The sequence below is a fragment of the Rhinolophus sinicus genome, linkage group LG04 (assembly GCF_036562045.2).
Source record: "Rhinolophus sinicus isolate RSC01 linkage group LG04, ASM3656204v1, whole genome shotgun sequence".
Taxonomy (NCBI): domain Eukaryota; kingdom Metazoa; phylum Chordata; class Mammalia; order Chiroptera; family Rhinolophidae; genus Rhinolophus; species Rhinolophus sinicus.
The window spans coordinates 160,189,971-160,210,274 of record NC_133754.1 but is presented as its reverse complement, the minus strand read 5'-3'; the positions used below and the strand labels follow the sequence as shown (position 1 = coordinate 160,210,274).

At 49.7% G+C, this 20,304-nt stretch overlaps 1 protein-coding gene across 3 annotated transcripts in view; it reads left to right on the top strand.

Moving 5' to 3' along the window:
- Positions 1 to 20,304, top strand: part of CORO2A (coronin 2A) — a 48,884-nt gene that overhangs the window by 14,495 nt on the left and 14,085 nt on the right. For all 3 annotated transcript variants that reach the window (XM_019729206.2, XM_019729205.2, XM_019729207.2), the window contains exon 2: positions 10,677 to 10,877. In XM_019729206.2, the coding sequence (XP_019584765.2) occupies positions 10,677 to 10,877 (201 nt within the window). The remainder of the gene's footprint in view (positions 1 to 10,676; positions 10,878 to 20,304) is intronic.

Here is a 20,304-nt window from a genome sequence, read left to right as displayed (position 1 = left end):
TCCTCCGCTGGGCCTCCCGCCCTCCCTGGCCTGCAGGCAGGTCTGAACAAATGGTTTGGGCGGAGCTCAAGAGAGCCGGAAATGGGGAGAAGGTGGCCTCACCATCCTCTCCTGGCAGCTGTTGCAGACACTACTTGGGGAATTGATTAAAGCTGGGCAGTGACATTTATCTCTCTGTTAATAAGCAGGTGAGGGAGAAGCAGGAAGGAATTTCCCATCACTCTCCTGCGTGTGCAGCTCAACTAAGAAACGGACTATTGGGCTGCCCAGGCATGTGCAGGAGCAGGCAGGCCTCAGTCATATCTGGGGACCCTTACCGGATGGAATGGGTTGAAGGATGAAAGGGCATTATATTCTGATTTAACAACCCCAGCTGCTGAGATGTGGCCTCCCTACTCACTGCACTTGCCCTTTCAAAGAGCTGAACTCTGCTGGGACGGATCAGGCCTGGCTCCTGGTCAGCAAATCCACCAGCTCCGCAGGCTCCTCCATAAGCAATCACACGCTTTTACTCCTGAATCGAAACAAGGAAGGCCTCAGAATCTTCCTCCCCTCCTCACGGTGCTCGGCAGCCACTCCTGCCCTTTGGAACTGGGCATGAAACGAAACCCACTTAGCTCTTCCTTAAACACAAGCGCAAAGTTGAAGAAAGAAAATACTTTCCCAAGGCAAACATTCAAACTACCTAATTACAGGGGCTAAATCCACTTCAGCTCTGGCCAAGTCACGCCCCCCTCCTCCCCCCCTTACAAACTGTGACGCCTCCTGTGGTCTCAAGTGGCAGCTCCATAGCCGTCACTCAGAGCCCTTGCCCGGCCACCTCTCCAGCCTCGGCTGTCATCATTCCCTTCATTTGCACAGACCCCAGCCAAACCAGACCCTTTCGATTTCCTGGATGTGCCTTTTGCTTTCCCAGCCCACACTGCATGGCCCTCTCTTGGCCTTAGCGCTCACTCCTCCCTGCGCCAAGATACTGCCTGGTGTGACAGAGCCAGGTGTCATTGAGCATGTGCCTTTTACCTGGAGAGCCTCCCCGTCACTCTGCTGAGCTCGCTCTCCTTGGCCTTTAAGGCTTAGCTCAAAAATCTGCCCTACAGCCCTCACTGACTCCCCAGATTTCCATCTCCCTGCTGCAGCCTGTTTGGCCTATTTGCTCTAAACTGTGTTTGCTGGTTACATGTCCACCTTTCCCATCAATCTCAGTTCCTGAGGGGCAGAGACCCCTGTCAGGGTTACCACTGGCTGTCCCCTATGACATTCAGTACAGGCCAGGCTCTGGAGGGCCCTGATGATGCTGGTTGGACTCATTCTGGCCCCAGGTCCCTTGCAACAGGGCTGGGTAATAGCTGATTTGTGAGTCCGAGCCAGGGACCTACTGACAACAGAATGCAGGCCTGGCCAGATGCCTATCCCGGGATGGGGGCTACAGAGTTGCTGTCCCGCCTCTGGTTTGCTGTGGGACCCTGAGCAAGGCACTCTCCCTCTCTGGGCCTCAGTGTCCCTCTCTGTCTAAAGACAGATCCAGAATCTCTGCCGGGGAATGGACAGTGAGCAGGAAGTGGAGCCTCCAGGTCTTTGGTCTCCTGGAGGTGTCTTCAGAAAGTCCTAGGTGATCTTATCTATCGAAACTCCCAGATAAGAGGATTGTGGGGCAATAAATCTGCATGGAGTTTTGGTCAGGACCTGATGTAGGGAAAGAAACAGGAAGAAGCCCTGCTCTGTGTCTCCAGAAGGTCAGGACAGAAGGGCACCAGCCCTTTGAGGACTGGAGCAGCCGCCAGGGTCCCGGGGTCTGGTGTGTGTGGGCCGCAGAGCCCTCAGCAGATCCTCCTAACAGGTGGCTGGGGCAGAGGCATTACTGTTCTATGGGTGGAGAGTCAAGACCAAAAAGGGGAAAAAATTTGTCCAAAGTCATGGAACAAATGGGCATCAGAACTAGGACACTCCAACCTGACCAGCACGCCTGCTATGGAAGGACCAGCCCAGCCCTCAGCTCCTAGTGTCCAGAAGGGGTCAGAAAACATTGGTGGTGCTAGTGAAAGCTCAATCCAGAAGCCAGATCGGTCTCCCCCTGGGTGCCTGCCTATGGGATCTGGCCTTTGGGTGGGCAAAGCAGAAGTGGAGGACCATCTGGGGTTGACAGTTCGATGGATAGATGGATGGGTGGATGGCTGGATGGCTGGATGGATGAAAGAAGAAAGAAACATAGGGAGCAGAATAGGAGGAATGGAAGGGAGCCTCCCCCCATCAGTTGAGCTCCTATTTATACCAGGCATATGCAAGGTATTTTACCTGTTATCTCACTTAATCCTTGGCAAGACCCTGTGAGGTAGATATTAGGGTACCTTTTATAGATGAGGACGCTGAGGCCCAGAGACAGGTGGGGGCCCAGGATTTGAACATGGTACCTCCTCTCCCCCTGCCCTGGGCTACCTCATAGGATAAAAAGACTGTTTGGGCCCAGGAGCTGGACTAGCTCCCTGGAGAGGGTTCTGTGTGAACTGGGCTCAGGAAGGTGCAGTGAAAGGATGGGCGTCCTAGGAGCCCAGCTAAGTGCCAACCATGGATTCGTCTGGGCTGACTTAGACTGAAGCAGAGAGAAGGGGCATAAGAAAAGATAAGGTATCTGGAAAACACACTGCTTTGAGGGGAGAACAGATAAACTAGCTTGACTCAAGGGACAGATCTATGGAGAGGAGGAAAAGACAGTCGGGGGAATTCTCGGGGCCTCAACCCAAGTCCAGCGGATGGCTTTATCCTGAGGATAGAGGTAACCGGGGCCCGATTTTAAGGGAAATGACAAGGTCAGGGTGAGATAGGATAGGAGCCTGGGCTGGGAAGGGGGAACAACAGAGGCACTGACAGAAAAGGCAACCCAGGCCTTACACAGCTTGAGGAAGAGGAGAGAACAGGGGAGGGAGAGGAGGGGGGTGTGTGCCGTGGGCCATCTCAGGAGGTGCCCTACCCGCCTCAGGGCCCAGCTACTGACCAGGCTCTGGAGAGTGTCAGCTGTCAGGAGCAGGCTCCCTCAGGCCTAATCTCATCAGGAGGAAAGAGGCATTTTGTTGGCCGTCTCTCTGACTCAATCTGTGTTTCCTGTGGGCCTGTGGCGAGGCATCTGTGCTGGACCAGGAGAACCGGAGAGCTGGAGGAGGGGAGATATGGGCGGAGGCGGGGGCTACCAGGCCAGAGAGAACCTGGAGACAGGACTGTTGTTACTTGGTGGCTGCAGGGTGTCTCTGCCTCCACTGCTGATAGGGGGATGGGGGGCACTCAAGGTGGAGTTGCGCCAATGACCCCCGCCCCCCACCCCAGGAGCGCCAGTCCCCTGAGCGCAGGCTGCTGGCTTCACCCAGGAGCCCTGCTGGAAAGATGCACGAATACCTGCTCTTTGGGTTCTTCTGGACCAGCCAGGATTATCAGCTTTTCTCTGTGCTTGTCTGTTCCCTCCATCAATCTTGTGAGCCCCAAGGGTCAGGACTTGGTTCCTGGAGGGCAGCTTTGCACTTTCTGGTTTGCGATTTTTACTCAGCTCTCCCAACTGTTGGGCCCTCAGCACGTACCCGTCATGTACTAAATCAAATCTTAGTGTCCTGTAAATATTGGGACCACGACAGTCTTAACAGCAAACACTTGTTGAAAGCTAAGTATTCACCCAGTGTTACTCCATGTGCTGTGGGGATTATCTCATTTAATTGGCAGGACAGCCCTGTGAGAGAGTGTGGACCAGGGACTGAACAGCTTGGCTTCAAATTCCAGCTCAGCCACCTGCCCATTAGCTGTGTGATTTTGGACAAGTTACTTAACTTCTCTGTGCCCCAGTTTCCTCATCTGTAAAAATGGGGTGATAATAGTATTTATGGGATTGCTGTGAGGGTTGAGTTAGTACATGGAACATTCTTCACACATAGTAAACAATGTCTATATTATTTGTTTGTTACAATGCCTGATTTTCCTGGTGATGAAATAGACATATTAAATAACTTGCTCCTAGTCACACAGGTATGGTGGACAGCTTCTATAATCATACTGTTTAATTGGATACCCAGTAGCCACGTGTGGCTCCTGAGTACTTGAAATGTTGTCAGTGCAACTGAGGAGCTGAATTTTACATTTTATTTCCTTGTAGCTTTAATTTAGAAGCCGTGTGTGACTAGAAGCTCCCATGGTAGACACAGCTGCTGCCTGGGTCCCACACGCAGTGATCGGATTTAAATGATTCTAAAGTGCATTCAAAGTTGCAAACCACTGCCCTGCGCTTTAGCATCCCATCAAGATCATGGCATCTCATCTTTTCCTGCTCTTGGCCATTTCCCCAAGAAGTGTAAACAAGTGGAGAGCAGTGGCTGAATTATTCATCTTTGCCTGCCCTCCCCCTGCCCCCATCACAGGGCCTGGCGCAGAATTAGCACTAAGCTAACAGTGGATAAAGTTTGGTGATTGAGTTAAATCATATTCACCTCTCTTTACAAACCTTCATGGATTTTCCTGCTTTGAAATGCTCTGTTCTCTGGTTCAGGACGTTGGGCTCTTTAAGAAGTCAGTTCTAGAGCCTTCTCTCTCACAGGCAAGTTGTTAGAGGCAGGGTTACTAGCGACTTAAAATAGAATCATTGCATGTAAATCAGAGAAAAGTTTTCTGGAGACTTCTGTGGTAGGTGGTGGGGTATGCAAGCTGTCCCTGTTTGGTTGGGACTGTCCCAAATTTGGCACTGAAAGCCCTGTGTCCTTGAATACCCTCCCCCATCCCAGGCAAACCAGGCAAGTGGGTCACCAAACTTCCATGGAGAGCAACAGGGCCTCTACTTACTTTGAAAGAAGGAAGAAGACTAAGCCTGTGGGGTGAGACCCCAAAGTACCAGGTCCCTGGGTCCCACCGTGTCACCTCAGACCACGTAGCTGGCCCATGGAAGGCAAAAATAAAGACACCTTGTGCCAAGAAGTGACAGCTAAACCAGGGCCTGACCTCCAATGAACAGAAACAACTGTGGATTAAGGTCTCACTAGAGAGAAGCAGCTGAGACCTATGGTTTCTTCCCTCTGCCTGGTGAGAAAGGAAGGCTTCGTGGGAATTCATTGGTTAAGCAGAGACCTCATTGATCGAAGGGGAGCCTGGACTTTCATTGGGCCTTGGCTTTCTGATCCAGGTATCCCACCCCCTACCCACTGGATTAGAGGCCCTGATAAGGGTTCAGGATAAATTAGGAAGGAGCTTTCCCAGTCAAGTTTGGGGCCAAGGCCAGGGTTAGGATAAACTATGATGGATAATAGTCGGTCAAGGATTGGAGTTAAGGCGAGGGACCTGCCCATAGTTAGGTGTTTATTGTGTTAGTCATTGGTCTTTGTAGCTCACCTTCAAATAGAGTGTTCTTTACTCTTACAGTAATATTTTTTTTATTTTTTTAAACTAGGACACTTGTGGTTCTAATCTCCCTCTGTTAACCGCGGCTGGCTTAAGTGTGGTGGTTCGACCCTCTCACGAGGCACATGTGGGGCTAGTTCACTGATCACACGGTCAGGTTTTAAGAGAAAAAAGTAAATAAAACTCCAGTATTAGATGTGGAACCACAAACTTGCAAAGGGACAATGGTTACCAGCTGCGCCAAACTCCTATGTATCCCGGACGTTTCAAGACCAAATCAGGTAATTTCATTCTTTCCCTGAGGCCAGAAACAGTCCAATTAATGAATAATCTATTATGCTGGTTTGTACCACACCCAGTTTGGGTTCTGTTTCTAACACCCTGCAGCTAACCCTTGTCCTGCAGTGATTAAGGGCTGGGAAGACAGGCCTCTGGGGACAGGCAGGAAAGCCTCTGTGTCTCTCTCACTTGTCGGAGAGGAGCGTGCGGCAGGAAAAGGCGCCCCTGCACAGGACTTGGCTTCTGCTTCCCATCCTCACTGTCCCTGCTCATTTGATCTTGGTCAGGTTGCTTCCTCTACACCAAATAGGGACAACAATCCCCAGGAGAGTTCTACGGGATGGGACAGGCAGCAAGCCATTCCACTGTCAGGCATTAAGAAATCAACTCAATGGGATGTTAAACCCGGAGATGACTAAATCCTGTTGGGAGAGCGGGGAATTCACAGCTCACAGGGCCTAATCCCTTGGCATCAGGGCTGCTAAACACGCATAGGACAGTGGGAGCAGAATCGATGCCACCCCTGCTTTGTGCCATGCTTGAGAAGGCCTGCTGTGGCTTTGATGTGGCCCCAGCTGGATGGGACTGGGCAGGATAGGACAGGTGGCATGGGATAATCCTGGCCCAGCCCGTGGGTGCGGCCTCGCGGTGCTGAGGGCCCGCTATGGTCCGCATTTCCAGGCAAGTGTCTGCTTGTAGGGAAAATAAAACTGTTCTCTGAATTGCCGGGTCCTTGAACTCATGCATGCACTGATAGAGACATGCATGTATGTGCACGTATATGCACAGATGCAATTAACCACCCAGCGCACACATGTGTGCACACCGCAGAAGTCAGTACATGGTACATACGCTCTTCCTGTGAATGCAATGCTCATGCACAGACTTGCACACACAGTTGTACAAACTTACCCTGCATATGTATATGGGTATATATATATACACACACTCTCATATCACGGGCAAAGGAAGAGGTGGCCCGCCTGGCTTGGTGCTGCCCCATCCCCCACTTCTGTAAGTCTCCCTCCATGGCAGTAGGTCTGGAAGAACCTTGGCAGTGAAGATAAGGTAGATAAGGTGCTGGGAGGGGTGAGGTAGGCTGGGGAAAAGAGGTTGGGGCAGTCCGGCAGAAGGTCATGATGTTCGCGCTGCTCCAAGGCCAGCTGGCTGCATCAGGGAAGGCCGACAGCCCCCTCTCTGGAGGGTGTCCATTCAGCGTCCTGAGCCTTGTTTTCCTTTTCTATAAAGTGGAGGTGATAACGGTCGTGGGCTGAGGTAGAATCCAGGGTGGAGCGGGGGTGAAAGAGCTTCTGTCATCATCATCATGATTTGCAGGAACCTGGAGCTGGAGGCTCGGGAAACAGAACTAGGCTCCGCTTCCAATTCTGCCACTTGCAGCGGTGTGACCTTAGGCGGGTTCCTTCACTTCTCTGCCTCAACCCCTGCATCTGGAATGGGGAACAAAGCAACACCTACCTGTTCAGTTCATACAAGGGAATCACTTGGAATGGTACCTGGCATGTAGCAACCTTCCAAAAACTGAGTTGTTACTGCCAGGGAGGTGACTGTGAGCTCCAGGAAAATCATTACCCAGGCCTCTTGCAGCCCCCTGACTCTGACCCTGGGCAGAGAGCGGCCCCTCAGGTGTGGCGCCAAGCCCCAGGCTATGAGCTCTGGGAGTAGCCAGAGAGCCCAGGACTATTGATCGTCAGGTCATGTCGATTTCAGCAGCCATGACCTGCCCCCACGCCCCACAGCCCATCACGGGCACTGGAGCTTGAAGGCTGCTTGGTCTCCTTTTCTCCATCCCCTCTGCCCTATTTCAGCCCACGTGACCATCACCTCTTGTCTGTTCCACCCTTTCTTCCTCTCAGCAGCCAGAGGACGCCACCTAAAAATGAAAACGGTCCCCTCCCTGCCCTGCTCTAATCCCTGCAGCAGCTCCCCGCTGCCCTCAGAGTCCAGGCTCCTTAACATGGCTCCTGAGGTGATCGGAGTCCTGCGCCTCGCCCACCTCTTCCCTGCAGGCTCTGGGCTCTGGCCACACCAAGCATAGGCAGCTGTTTGCCAAGTACCATTGGTGTGGCCTGCATGGGGCAGTGTGTTAGGACAGGTAGGCTATGCTCTGTGACAAATAACCCCACTACCTCAGTGGTTTACTCCGCACGTTTGTTTCTTTGTCACACTATATGGCCTACATGAATAGGCTGGGGGAGGTGCTCTGTTCCATACAGTCCCTTGGGGACCGAGGATGATGGAAGCTGCACCATCTAGAGTACATGGCCTTCTCATCTCTTCCACCAAGGACGAGAATTCTAGAGGGTCACAGACAGGTCTTACATGCTTCAGCCCAGAAGTGGCACACGTCACTTCTGCCCATGATCTATTGGCTAGTCCTAATACCATGGCTGCCAAACTGCAAGGAGGCTGGCATGTGAGGGGAGCGATGGAATGTCTGGTCACTATTGCCTTTTGCCACAGACAAGTGCCCCCGTAACCCCACCTTGCAGCTGCTAGAAGTAAGGCAGGGGTGGGGGACCTGGAGCCGCGCCTGCTAATGTCCCCCTACTTTCCCAGCCTAGGCCCAAGGCAGCCCCTCTGCTGCCACCTAATTGCCAAAGCCTTAGGAAGGTCTTTGTTCTGAGAGAACCCCCAGCTACCATTTCTGACAGGACCCAGAGCAAAGAAAAGCTGTGCTGCTCCTCAGCAGGTTGTGGCTTTTCTCTGACATTGACTAAATCCTTTCCTGATTGTTTCCCTTATTGAGTTGACCACTAGGAAGCCACCTCCTCTGTGTTTAGAACCTGGTGGCACACATATGGTAGCTTAACTACCCGCACATTTCAGGTGATCTTGTTTTTTCCCTGTATTTGTCCTCTCTCCCCATTTTATTGCCATGGCTTTTCCATTTCTTCCCTCTTGTGTTCTCTCTATTTCTGTGAGTCTTCTTACGTCCTTTCTGGGATCAGATGGGCATTAATTAGCCAGTCCCAGCATTCTGTGCTGCTTCCTGTAGCTCTGGCAATTGTAGTCAAGGTTTTGGTCAAAGCTCCCAAAAAGAGTGGAAATGTCTGAGTTTCACAGGACAGACCTGCCCCCACAAGGCCAATGGGCTCCCTCTAAGGGCTTGGCTCATGGGTCAGGCTGTTGAGCACCGTGGCTTCCTGAGGTCAACAGCCTAATCTTGTGCATTTGGACTGAGCACAGAAAAGAGCCTCAGGCCGTCACCCAGGCTGGGCAAGCACCTTCTTTGTCTGGCCCGTGTGGGTGTCCAGCTAAACGTGCCTTCCCCTGGGAAGTTCCTAGGGCCTGTGGTGGGCGCTGTGCTGGGCACTCCTGTAGCAGAGGCCCAGGCTTTTTTGGGGGGAGGACCCTGCAAGCTGGTAGAGAAGATGAGACCTGATATCAAACTCCGAATTAGGGCAGACATTGTCAGGGACCTCAGGACAGGAAGGAGAGACAGCTGGTCCTTGGGAGCTGGGGAAGGGGAGGGCTTGCAATTGTGGAAATGGGTACAGGCAACAGGGGGCTAGGAAGGGAAACCAAGCGAGGAAAAGGCCAGGGCAAAGGCCCCAGAAGACTGGGAATGCAGGAGCAGACACAAGGGAAGCTGGGTGGTGTTCTTTATCTGGAAGGTACCCTTAGAAGAACAGCAAGAAAAAGTGAATCTTGGAATATGAGGTGGGACCCAATCAGAGGGCCTTGAATGCCAGGCTGAATTTGGCCTTGAACCTGTAGGGCAGCGATGAATGGGGGCAACAAAGGGTAATAGAAGGTGGGGGCTGGGGTGGTGAGGACAACCAGGCTTGGTGTCCAGAGGATCCCTCTGGCCGACATGAGGGGCATGGATGGGAGGGCCCAGTGGGACCAGCGAGACTCAGGGCAGGGGCTTTGGCCTGGGCAGCAGTGAGGTTGAGAGGAGGCCACATGGTATCATGGATTTGGCCACCAATGAGGCCTAGACACTGTTATAGGCCATTCATAACCTGGTCCTGCTCTCTCCTCCAGCTTGTATTCTCTTCACTCACATTGCCCAATTTATATGTTTATATGTATGTATATATATATTTTTTAACATCTCTTTGTTAATCTTGCTAAATTACATGTAGTTGCTCAAACATTCCATGTTTCTATCTTAGGGATTTGGTCAGAGTGTTCCATCTGCCTGGGATACCTTCCTCCAAGTTCTCCCTTGTCCTGCCAACATGGCCAACTCCTAGTCATCCTTCAAATCACAACTCACTTGTCACTTCCTCTGGGAAGCCCTCCTTGACTGCCATGTGCAAACCTCCATTATTACCTATAGTACTCTGGGTCCCAGGGGCCCAGAATCCCCTAGTGGCCCGACTCACAGGACTCTTCACTCCTGTAAGGCTGATCTCAGGCTTACTCTCTCCAAAAACTCAGTGCCTGGTACAGGGCCTAGTCACACGGTGGTGCTCAGTAAATATTGAGTGAATAAATATAAGGCTAGGGCAGCTCAGGATGCCTGGATGGGAATAGTGGTCATAGTTATTACTGTTGCTCAAGGGATCTAAATGTATCATCTAATTTAATCCTCATGACAAGTCTATGAGAAGGATACTTCCATTGTCCCCATTTTACAGATGAGAAAATGGAGGCTTCAGAGGTTAAGTCACTTGCCTGTTCAGCTGGCAAGAGGCAAAGCTGGACGTGGAGAACAGGCAGGTTGGCTCCAGAGGACACAGCATTACTCACTTGGCTGGACTGGGAGGGGGCAGGGTGGCTGAGCTGTCTAGTAGGATGGTGGATTGGGAATGTGGTGAGGTCTCTCTATGGTTTTTGTGTTCACACTTGAAGGGATGAAAAGCAAACAGGTCGGCAATAATCATATCATCTCACCACACCTCACCAGGTCCATAGAAGGCGCCACAATGATAGCCTGTTGGTTGCCCCTCCTAACACATCACTGCCCTGCTCATGCCCTCTTCTATATCCTCAAGGTGAGATCCCCATGTGTGCCTCTGTCGGGGAGGTGAGTCTCACACCCCTTTTGTCCCATCTGTCTCCTGCAGATGTCATGGCACCCCCAGTATCGGAGCTCCAAGTTCCGCCACGTCTTTGGCAAACCAGCCAGCAAGGAGCACTGCTACGACTCAGTACCCATCACCCAGAGCGTCCACGACAATCACTTCTGTGCTGTGAACCCCCACTTCATTGCAGTCGTGACTGAGTGCGCTGGTGGGGGGGCCTTCTTTGTCATCCCCCTGCACCAGGTAAGGATTCCTGGTGAGCCCCGGGCCCAAACAGCTCTCTGGACAAAGCTCAGGATAGAGGGAAAGTAGAAAGAGCCTGGGTTTCTGGTACCTTCCCTGGGTTAAAGTCCTAGACCTTCAGACCTTAGTCCAGCTGTGTGACCTTGAGTAAGTCGTTTCACCTCTGTGAGCCTTGATTTCTTCATTGGGAAAAATATACCTCTCCTGGGATTTCAGCAGTTGCCTCGCTATCTCTGGGACCTTCCTTCCATCTCAGTGCAAAATAATACACTCCTGAGTAAAATATAATAATATTACTCAGAGTAAATATAATAATATAATAATATTTACTCTGAACCCATTGCTAGGCTCAGAAGACATTGGGGAAATTTCCAAAGCCTCCTCCCTTCCCCCAAAAAGGAAACAAACCTTAAGCCAAAATCAAAGTAGAAGAGGAAAGCAGTAAGTGAACAGGAAGAACAAGCTTGTCCTGTGGGCAGATGTTGACAGTGTAAATTGAACCGCATGCATTTGCTGATACTTAACAGTTTCAACCCCTAAAATGGCAGTTTTATATAGATTAACCTAATAGCGGATCTTTTCAGGAACCTGACTCTCTGCCTTAAGGTAGACCCTCCGAAGGGTCTAGAGAGATCCTGGGTTTGTAATGCCTCCGGTTCGCAGCAGAAGCAGAGACAAAGTCTCTCCAGAGGAAAGCATTCCCAATGTGACAGGAGCCCTACAGATTAAGGTCAGGGGAATTCATAATCTGAGATCACCAGCATGTAAACCACCATGAGTAAGACACAACAGACTTAGACCCCTCCCTGCCCCACCAAGGACTTTAAAAGTTAAAATCATAAATACAAATTGGAATCTCATATACCAGGTTTTCTGATCCCGTTGGAATTGAGTTAGAAATCAATAACGAAACATACGTTTTAAATTCCTATTTATTTGGAACTTTAAAGACATGTTTCTGAATAACTTCCAGGTCAAAGAAGAGATAAAAATGGAAATTGAAAACTACTTAAAACTGAGTGATAATGAAATACATCACAAAACTTACGGGATGCAGGGAAAGCGGTGCTTCAAGGGAAAGGTGTAGCACTAATGCTTATATTAGGAAGGAAGAAAGGCTGAATATTAACGACTAAACATTCAACCTGAGAAGTTAGAAAAAACAGCAGAGTAAACCAAAGGAAGTTTGAGAAAAGAGCTAATAAAAAGCAGAAATCAGTGAAGGAGAATACAGACAAACATTAAAGAGGGTCAAAGGAGCCAAAAGTTGGTTCCTAGAAGAGACTGATAGACAAACCTCTGGACAGGTGGTCAAGAATAAAAGAGAGAAGATGCAAATAACATTGGGAACAAAAAGACACAAAAAAAAAAACACCAATATAATACCAGAGCTTCAAAATGTGACACTAATATGAGCAGTTTTATGACAATATATTTGAAAATGTTAACAATATGGTCACATCCCTATAAAAATATATAACTTGTCAGTACGGATTCAAATAGAAAGTCTGAATGTCCTGTAACTATTTTTTAAATTGTGTAATAAAAATCTCTTAAAGAAAACAGCAGAAGGAAAAGGTAAGCCAGGGTGAGAAAGGATATTTGCACAATAAACATGACAAAGAGCTCGCTTCCTGAATGTATAAAATGGACTAGGACAAAACAAAACAAAACATTAACCCTGAACTCAAAGCGAGAAAATCCAAATGGTTACCAAACATTTGAAAAAGTTCTCAACCTCATGAGTAAGCCACAGTGAGATAGATGCCACTACAACCACCAGATTGGCAGAAGGGTAAACTAACAATAGTAAGTGATGGCGAGGCTGTGTGGCAATGTAAACTCTCCAGTGGCAGGAAACTGGCGCACATGTTTTGGAACAAAGGGTGACAGCTTCTATTAAAGAGGGAGATACACATACCCTATGACCCAGAGATTCCACTCCTAGGTATATACCATGCAGAAACGGGTGCTTGTGTGCACAGAACACAAACATGAGAATGTGCAGAGGAACGTTGTTTGTATTATCACAAAATGGCAAAAACCAAAATGTCCAAGAATTGAATCAATTATAGTATATCCATAGTGTGGAATATACACAATCATGAAAAGGAGCAAAGTATAGACACCACAGCATGGATGAATCTTATAGAAAAGATTGAGGGAAAGAAACCAGATAAATTCCATATTGTCTCATTCTATTTACCTAAAGTTAAAAACAGACTAAACTGTAGTTTAAGGGATGCATAAGTAAGTAGATAGGAGGATCAGAGAAGAACCTTTCTGGGGAGGCAACTTTTGAGCAGAGAGCCCCTTGAAGCTCTAGAGGCCGAGTGTTTGGGCCAAATGAATAGCAAGTGCAAAGGTCCTGAGGTGGGAACCGGTTTGGTGTGTTTGGCAAACAAGCTGGTGCGTCGTCACAGGGCCAAGAGCAGTGGGAGGTGATCAGAGAGGGGAACAGCGCTGGGGCTGTGAGGACCCTGTAGGCCAGAGCAGGAGTCTTGCTCTTTTCTGAGTCTAGTGGGAAAGCCACTAGAGGCTTGCAACTCTGGTTCTGTGCAGCCTTGCAGCCTGGTCTTGGGTAAAATGTACAATTCCCTTTGGGCTTTTTGAAATAATATCATAAATTGCTTGAGGACACATGTAAATGGCTTCGGTCACAGACTCCTAGGACTCCAGGCACAACAGGAGCTAGAAGCCATTAGTCAGAGCTCATACCTGAGTGTCACAATGCAGATTCTGATTTAGTCGGTCTGAAGTGGGGCCGGAGAGTCTGCATTTCAACAAATTGCAGAGTTGCCAGGTAAAATATCAGATGCCTAGTTAAAATTTGAATCTCAGATACACAACAAATAACTTTTTTTTTTTTTTTGCTTATTATTTTTCTTTTTAATTAAACTTTTTTGTTTGGAGATTATTGTAGATTGACATGCAAATGTAAGAAATAACACAGAGATTCTGTGTACCCTTTACCCCGTTGCCCTCAATAGTAGCATCTTATGAGACCAGAGCACAATATCTAAAACCAGGATCTTGACCTTGGTACAGTCAAGACACAGAACGTTGGCAGCATCACAAAGGTCTCTGGTGCCCTTTTAGAGCCACGCCCACTTCCCCCACGTGCACTGTCATCTTAACCCTTGGCAACCACTAATCTGTTCTCCATTTCTATACTTGTGCCATTTGAAGAATGTCACATGAATGGAACCATATACTATGTAACCTTTTGGGCTTGACTTTTTTCACTCAGCGTAAAAGATCCATCTGTGTTGCTCCATGTATCAGTAGCTCATTCTTTTTTATTGCTGAGTAGTATTCCATGGTAGGAATGCACCACCGTTGGTTTAACCCTTCACCTGTTGAAGGCCGTTTTGATTGTTTCCAGTTTGAGACTGTTATGAATAAACCTACTATAAACATTTGCATGCAGGTTGAACATAAGTAAGTCTCCATTTCTGTGGGATAAATGCCCAGAAGTGCCATCACTGGGTTGTAAAACATGTTTAGTTTTATAAGAAACTACCAAGCTATTTTCACAAAGAATTTCTTAGTGTAAGTAAAATAGTGCATGAGACATACTAATACTGAAAATGAAATTTGTTGTTTCTCTGAAATTCAGATATGCCTGGGCATCCGATATTTTTTTTGCTGGTTCTGGCATCCCTACTCCCAGGTGGTGCTGATGCTGCTGGTTTGCAAGCTGCATTTCTGGAACTAGACTCTAATCTAGTTCTTTTGTATAATTATGAAAAAATTTCAAACACGAAAGTAAATAAAAACTATATAATGAACTCTTCTATACCCAGGTTCTAGAATTTTCAAGACTTGGCCACTCTTGCTTCATCCATCCCCCCACTCCCTGCCCCGCCCTGAACTGTTTTAAAGCAAATCCTGGACGTTTTGTCATTTTACCCCATAAACTTTATTCTAAAATATATGCAATTCTAAAAAAATTATAACATTTTCTGAAATAATCACACTGCCGAGATCACAGCATCAACAATAGCTCCTGTGTCACCTGATTCCCACTTCATGGGAAAACATCCCTGATTGCCTCCTAAATGCCTCATCGTGTTTGGTTTGCTTGCATCAGGGTCCAGACAGGCCACACATTGCATTTGGTTGACATTTTCTTAAGTAACCACTTCTAGAGTGATGGAACAGGAACGAGAGGCCCAGAGAGGGAATGGACACACGTGCTGGTCCCATCACGTAGCACTTACCCTGGGCACACAGGCCTTTGGTGTCGTAACCAGGGACAGTGCTTAAGCTGATGCCTTCATTAGCCTATTTCGTAGGGAGTATTGCCCCGTGGCACAGATGAGGTTGCTGAGGCTCAGGGAGATGGCTTCCCAGAGGACCTTGAGCAGTGAAGGTGACGACCTGAACGTGGCCCAGCCCAGGGTGTGGCCTGGGGCCTCGCTTTCATTTAACTGGCCTGCAGCTCTTGGGGTGTGGCTCAGTGTACGTCTGCTCCTTGTCTGGAGGTTATGTCCCATCCAGATACAGAGATGTGCGAAGGAAGGAAGGGACAGCTAGTTAATTATTTAATGGAAATACGTACAGGAGCGTTGGGGTTGGAAGGTGCCTGGCCTCACCGCAATGTCCCGGAAGTTACTCTCAGAAGGGCCAGGCTGCCCCAGGTGGTGTCAGGTATCCCAGAGGGAGTGACTGTGCAGTCAGGGCCCTTCCTTTTGCAGGCTGTAACCCAGGGTGAGCCCGTCGGAGGGTGGCACCTGCAGCCTTGGCAATGGAGGACTGTGCTCAGGGAATAAGTCACAGCAGGAAGTTCTGGGGACAGGCCTGCCCTGAGCCTGGGGACATGCCAGGTTGGGTTCCTGACCCTGGCGCCCAGCCTGCAGCAGATCCACTCCTTGAAAGGTAGCAGGGTGGACTTTGCTGTGAGGTGTGGAGGGTGGGGAGGAATGAAGGCAAGGGTCGGTAGAGCCCTGGGGTGGGTCCTGGAACATTCCTGGGAGTGGGCCAGGCCAGAGTGGGGCCGTGGGCCTGAGGGGCCCAATGGACACCATGGCCTTCGGGGGCCTGGGAGAAGGGGGAAGGGGACATGTCACTGTTGTGCTCTTACAGGCCAGACGGACCTTTCTCAAGCCCATGTCTGACCACGTCACTTCCCTGCTCAGATGCCTCCCAGAACTCCCCAGTGTCCGCACAGGAATTCCTGGCTTCCTCTTCAAAGCCCTCCATTGCCTGTCCCAGCTGACATTTTGAATCTCAGAGCCTCCATAGCACATACCTGCTCCCTCCACACTCAGATTCCCCTTCTAGAAATGCAGGGTGTGGGCTACTTTGGTTTCTGTTTTTTGTTTTATTTCATTTTAAGTCTCTTTCAGTTTTAGGGGTCTGTTCAGCCTGTAAAAGAACTTACTCAAGGAATGGGTCCTCTGCCTTCACATTTCCCAGGAGCTGGCCTGGGATGGGGTTTGGGGGGAAAGGTGTCTGTGGGGTCCCAGAGGATAGAGCTAGAACTAGAATCAAGAAGTGGGGGGAGTGGGAGGGGCCACAGGGAGGCCACACTGGGCTCAAAGTGAGAAGCATTTTCTCACAGTAAATACGGTCTGAAAGTAGAATAAACTACTTGGGAAAGAAGTGAGCTCCCCGTCTCTGGAGGTGACCAAGTGAGGTTACCAGATAACCTCTGTGGTTCACCACTTCCAGCCCTGCTTATAGGATTCTCCATAAATTGTCCTCATGTCTGTCTGTGTACTCATAAGGAGAGGGATGATGAATGATGCTTTGCCCTAAATCCTTATGGGAACATGATTTGCTTTTTAGCAGCAGGTGTGTTCCCAGGATTAGGGGACACGCCTATCATCTTTCCCTCTACTGAACTCTCTCTTCTGGGCAGCCCTCGGGCCCCAAGTCTCACTTCCTGTAATCAGGACATGAGCCATCTGTCCACACGTCCATCTCTCCGTAGGGTCCAGCCATAAGCCCTGTGCATGGTTACTGTCTTCATGCCCACAGCCTCCCCACTCTTGTTTGGCCTCCTATCCCATCCCATTTCTCAGTCTGCCTTCCCTGAGGTCTGTTTGAGGATCCTTCCCACTTAAAACCTACCTATGGCCCTGCCATTCTGACATGAAACGCCTGGCCTCCACCTTAGCCTGGTTAAAGTCTCTCTCTTTAAGGCCCAATTCAAAGGTCTCCTCCTCCTCCAAGAAGCCTTCGCTGATTAATCCCCTGGCCCTTTCCCCTGCTTCTCTCTCCAAGACCTGAGTACACTACATCATGCCTCCTCCAGGCAGATCCTAGAGGGCAGGAACTCTGAGTTACTCATCTTCTGCCACCATGTGCATGCCGTGTGACGCCTGGCACATAGTGGGTTCCCAATGAAAGGCCTGTGTGATGCTGATGACAACTGCGGCATGAGGATAGCCAGAGGCAGACCAGGCAGTGAGAGGAAACATTCCCAGTCCTCGTGACTCAGCGATGGACTGGCCCCGTGGCCCTTGGGACATGATTGTCAACCCCTCTGACCCCCAGATTCCACGTTATAAATGGGGATTCTTGTACTACTTCCTGGGGTGGTTGGGGGATAAATAATATGAGCAGAGCCCCTAGCACAGGGCCTGGCACATAAATGACTCCCTACGTTATGGTTCGTAACATTTACAAACCTGTTCCTCGTAGAGCGAGAATGTGCTTGAGTTCATCAGCTGGAAGGCAATCGAGGCATCAGTTTAGTCAGTGAGGGCAGCCCTGGAGCGAGTGCCCATCAGTTGGGTAGAAAGTGATGGGAGTCCCTCTGCAGAACAGTTTGGACTCACACTAAGTTCATCTCTGGGCCCCTGAAACAGTCTGAGCAACAATAAGACTGGATCATTGTAGTTAGCTCTGATGAACTTACACTGGCGAATTTACTGAGAGCTTACCATGTACCAGGCACTGTCTTAGCACTGTATGTGTATTAACTCATTTAATACTCATACCCATCCCGCGAGGTCCCAGTGCTGTTGCTGTTTTGTAGATGAGAAAACAGAGGCATAGAGATCTGAGGTCACTTGCCCAAGGTTGCACACACAGTATGAGTGCTATAAGCAGGGATTCAAACTCGGGAAACCAGAGTCAGGCTGCCCTCCTAACCTCTTACACATGCAAACTACCTCTGCCTGCCCCTACCACCGCTGCCTCTCATGTTCACTCGGGCCTTTTGGGAGGGTCACTTGAGACCATGACTATGACACTATGTGGCAATGACTGCCCCTGTGAGCCGTGGGGGTCATGGCAATGGTCTCACAGCTCTGCCATCCCGGCACCTGAGCTCTGCCCCTGGAGCGTTCCCCCACCCGCCTGGCTCTGTCCTCCAGCCTCCTACAGCCCTGCCCACTCCATCTTGCCCCAGGGCAGCCCAACGGAGATTCGGGGGTGATGTGTCTCCAAGCTGAGCAGCCGGCTCCTGCACCCAAGCCAGGGTCCTCTGAAGTCTGAGGCGAGTAGCTGTATCTCCCCTGCTTTAGAGCTTGTGTCTCCCATAAATCAGAGATGCCTGTTCCTAGCCTAATGGACAGAATGGTGGAAGTGGCCTCGAATATAAATGTCCCTGCCCTGACAGAGCTTTTAGCAGCTCAGTCAATAGCCCATCAGACTGGCTAATGTCTGTTAATGTGGGTCCTCAGCACAAAACCTTCTGAGGCCCAGAGCAGCCAGCCGGCCTCGGGGGAGGACCAGCATCCTTTGTTCTCTGAGTAGGAAGAGAAGCTGTCCAGGGCTGAGGCCTCTGCTCTTAGTGGCCTGGGAGGAGCGCTGGCCGAAGCTCAGGTCAGTCCGGAGCTGCCCACCTGAGCCCTGCGTGGCCCTGAAGCACCTCCTGCGTCTGCAGCGGGGCTGACCTGGGAAGTGTGGGTCTGAATGGGGCTCCTGGGCTTGTGCCTCCTGTCAGCCAAGACCAGCCTGACAATCAGCTCTTCCAAGGAATCCTCGGCAGAAATTGGGGCATGGACCTGGGCCAGAGTGTAGAGATAAAGGCCCTGAGAGCAATTGGGTGTGCCATAGCAAAAGACCAGCGCTGCTCATGCTCTTTGACCAGGAAATGATCCAAGAGAAGGGAAGGGCTGTTTGCAGGAAGAGGGGGTAGGACACTGACTCAGGCAGCCAGAGCCCTGGGCTCCAGTCCAGCTCTGCCTCACGTTCCCTGTGACCCTGGGCAAGTCTGGGGTCAGTGAGAGAGTGCCGTAATCCACTAGTGATGCCTGCCACCCTTGCAGGATAAGAGAGCTTTGTTGTGTTTTTACCATTTCTGGTCTGAGAGCCCGTCAGGTTCTACAGTTTTATACGAAATTTTTGGCGAATCCTGGAAGGACCCATCTTTTCAGAAAATCTGTAGTTTTGTCTTAAATACCTTTATTTATTGTAAAATTTACACCATGTTTTTTTTTTAATTGGGGAAGGGGAAAAGGACTTTACTGGGGAACAGTGTGTACTTCCAGACCTTTTTTCCAAGTCAAGTTGTTGTCCTTTCAATCTTAGTTGTGGAGGGCGCAGCTCAGCTCCAGGTCCAGTTGACATTGTTAGTTGCTGTTGTTAGTTGCAGGGGGCAGAGCCCACCATCCCTTGCGGAAGTTGAGGAATCAAACCGGCAACCTTGTGGTTGAGAGCCCACTGGCCCATGTGGGAATCGAACCGGCAGGGCAGCCTTCGGCGTTAGGAGCACGGAGCTCCAACCGCCTGAGCCACCGGGCCGGCCCAAATTTACACAGTTTTAATAGAAAGTTTGGAAAATTAAAAAAAAGAAACAGAGATAATAAAAACCACCCATTTATCCCACCCTCTAGAGATAATCATGAATAACATTTTGGTGCATTTCCTTACTTTCTCAGTTTTGATATACACATGTACATGTGCACGCACACATGTACACATACACATATACATGTAATAATAGCTGCTCTTAGAGCACTTGCTGTAGGCCATCACTATTCGGATTTTTGTGCACGATATCTCCTTTTACCCACATAACAGTACTGCAAGGAAGAGATTATTATTCGCATTTTACAGATGAGGGAAAACAAGCTTGCACACTTTGAGCAGACGCAAACAGATTTTAGTTCTTGTAAGTGCACCTGATGACAGCATGCAGAAAGCCGGGAGACTGGGTGAGGGGGCCGTGGCTGGACAACGGTCCCAGGCAGACCTGAACCACGGCCTGGAGGTGCATTGTTCTCCTTCCAGAGCCCTGGCTTTAGGTGCTGCCCCTGTTGCAGGGGGCAGGGAGTGTGCACCCCTTTTCTCTGTCCAGGGACCCATTTTTTTCAGCCATCAAGAAGGCAGAAAAGCAATGGAACTTTTGCCCACCTCCTCACATGTCACTGTCAAATGACACCGGTCCAAATACTTTCTTTTCACTTCCTCTTTGAATATATATGTGAGGGTGTCATTTTTTCCTGAACTCTTTCAGGGTAAGTTATAT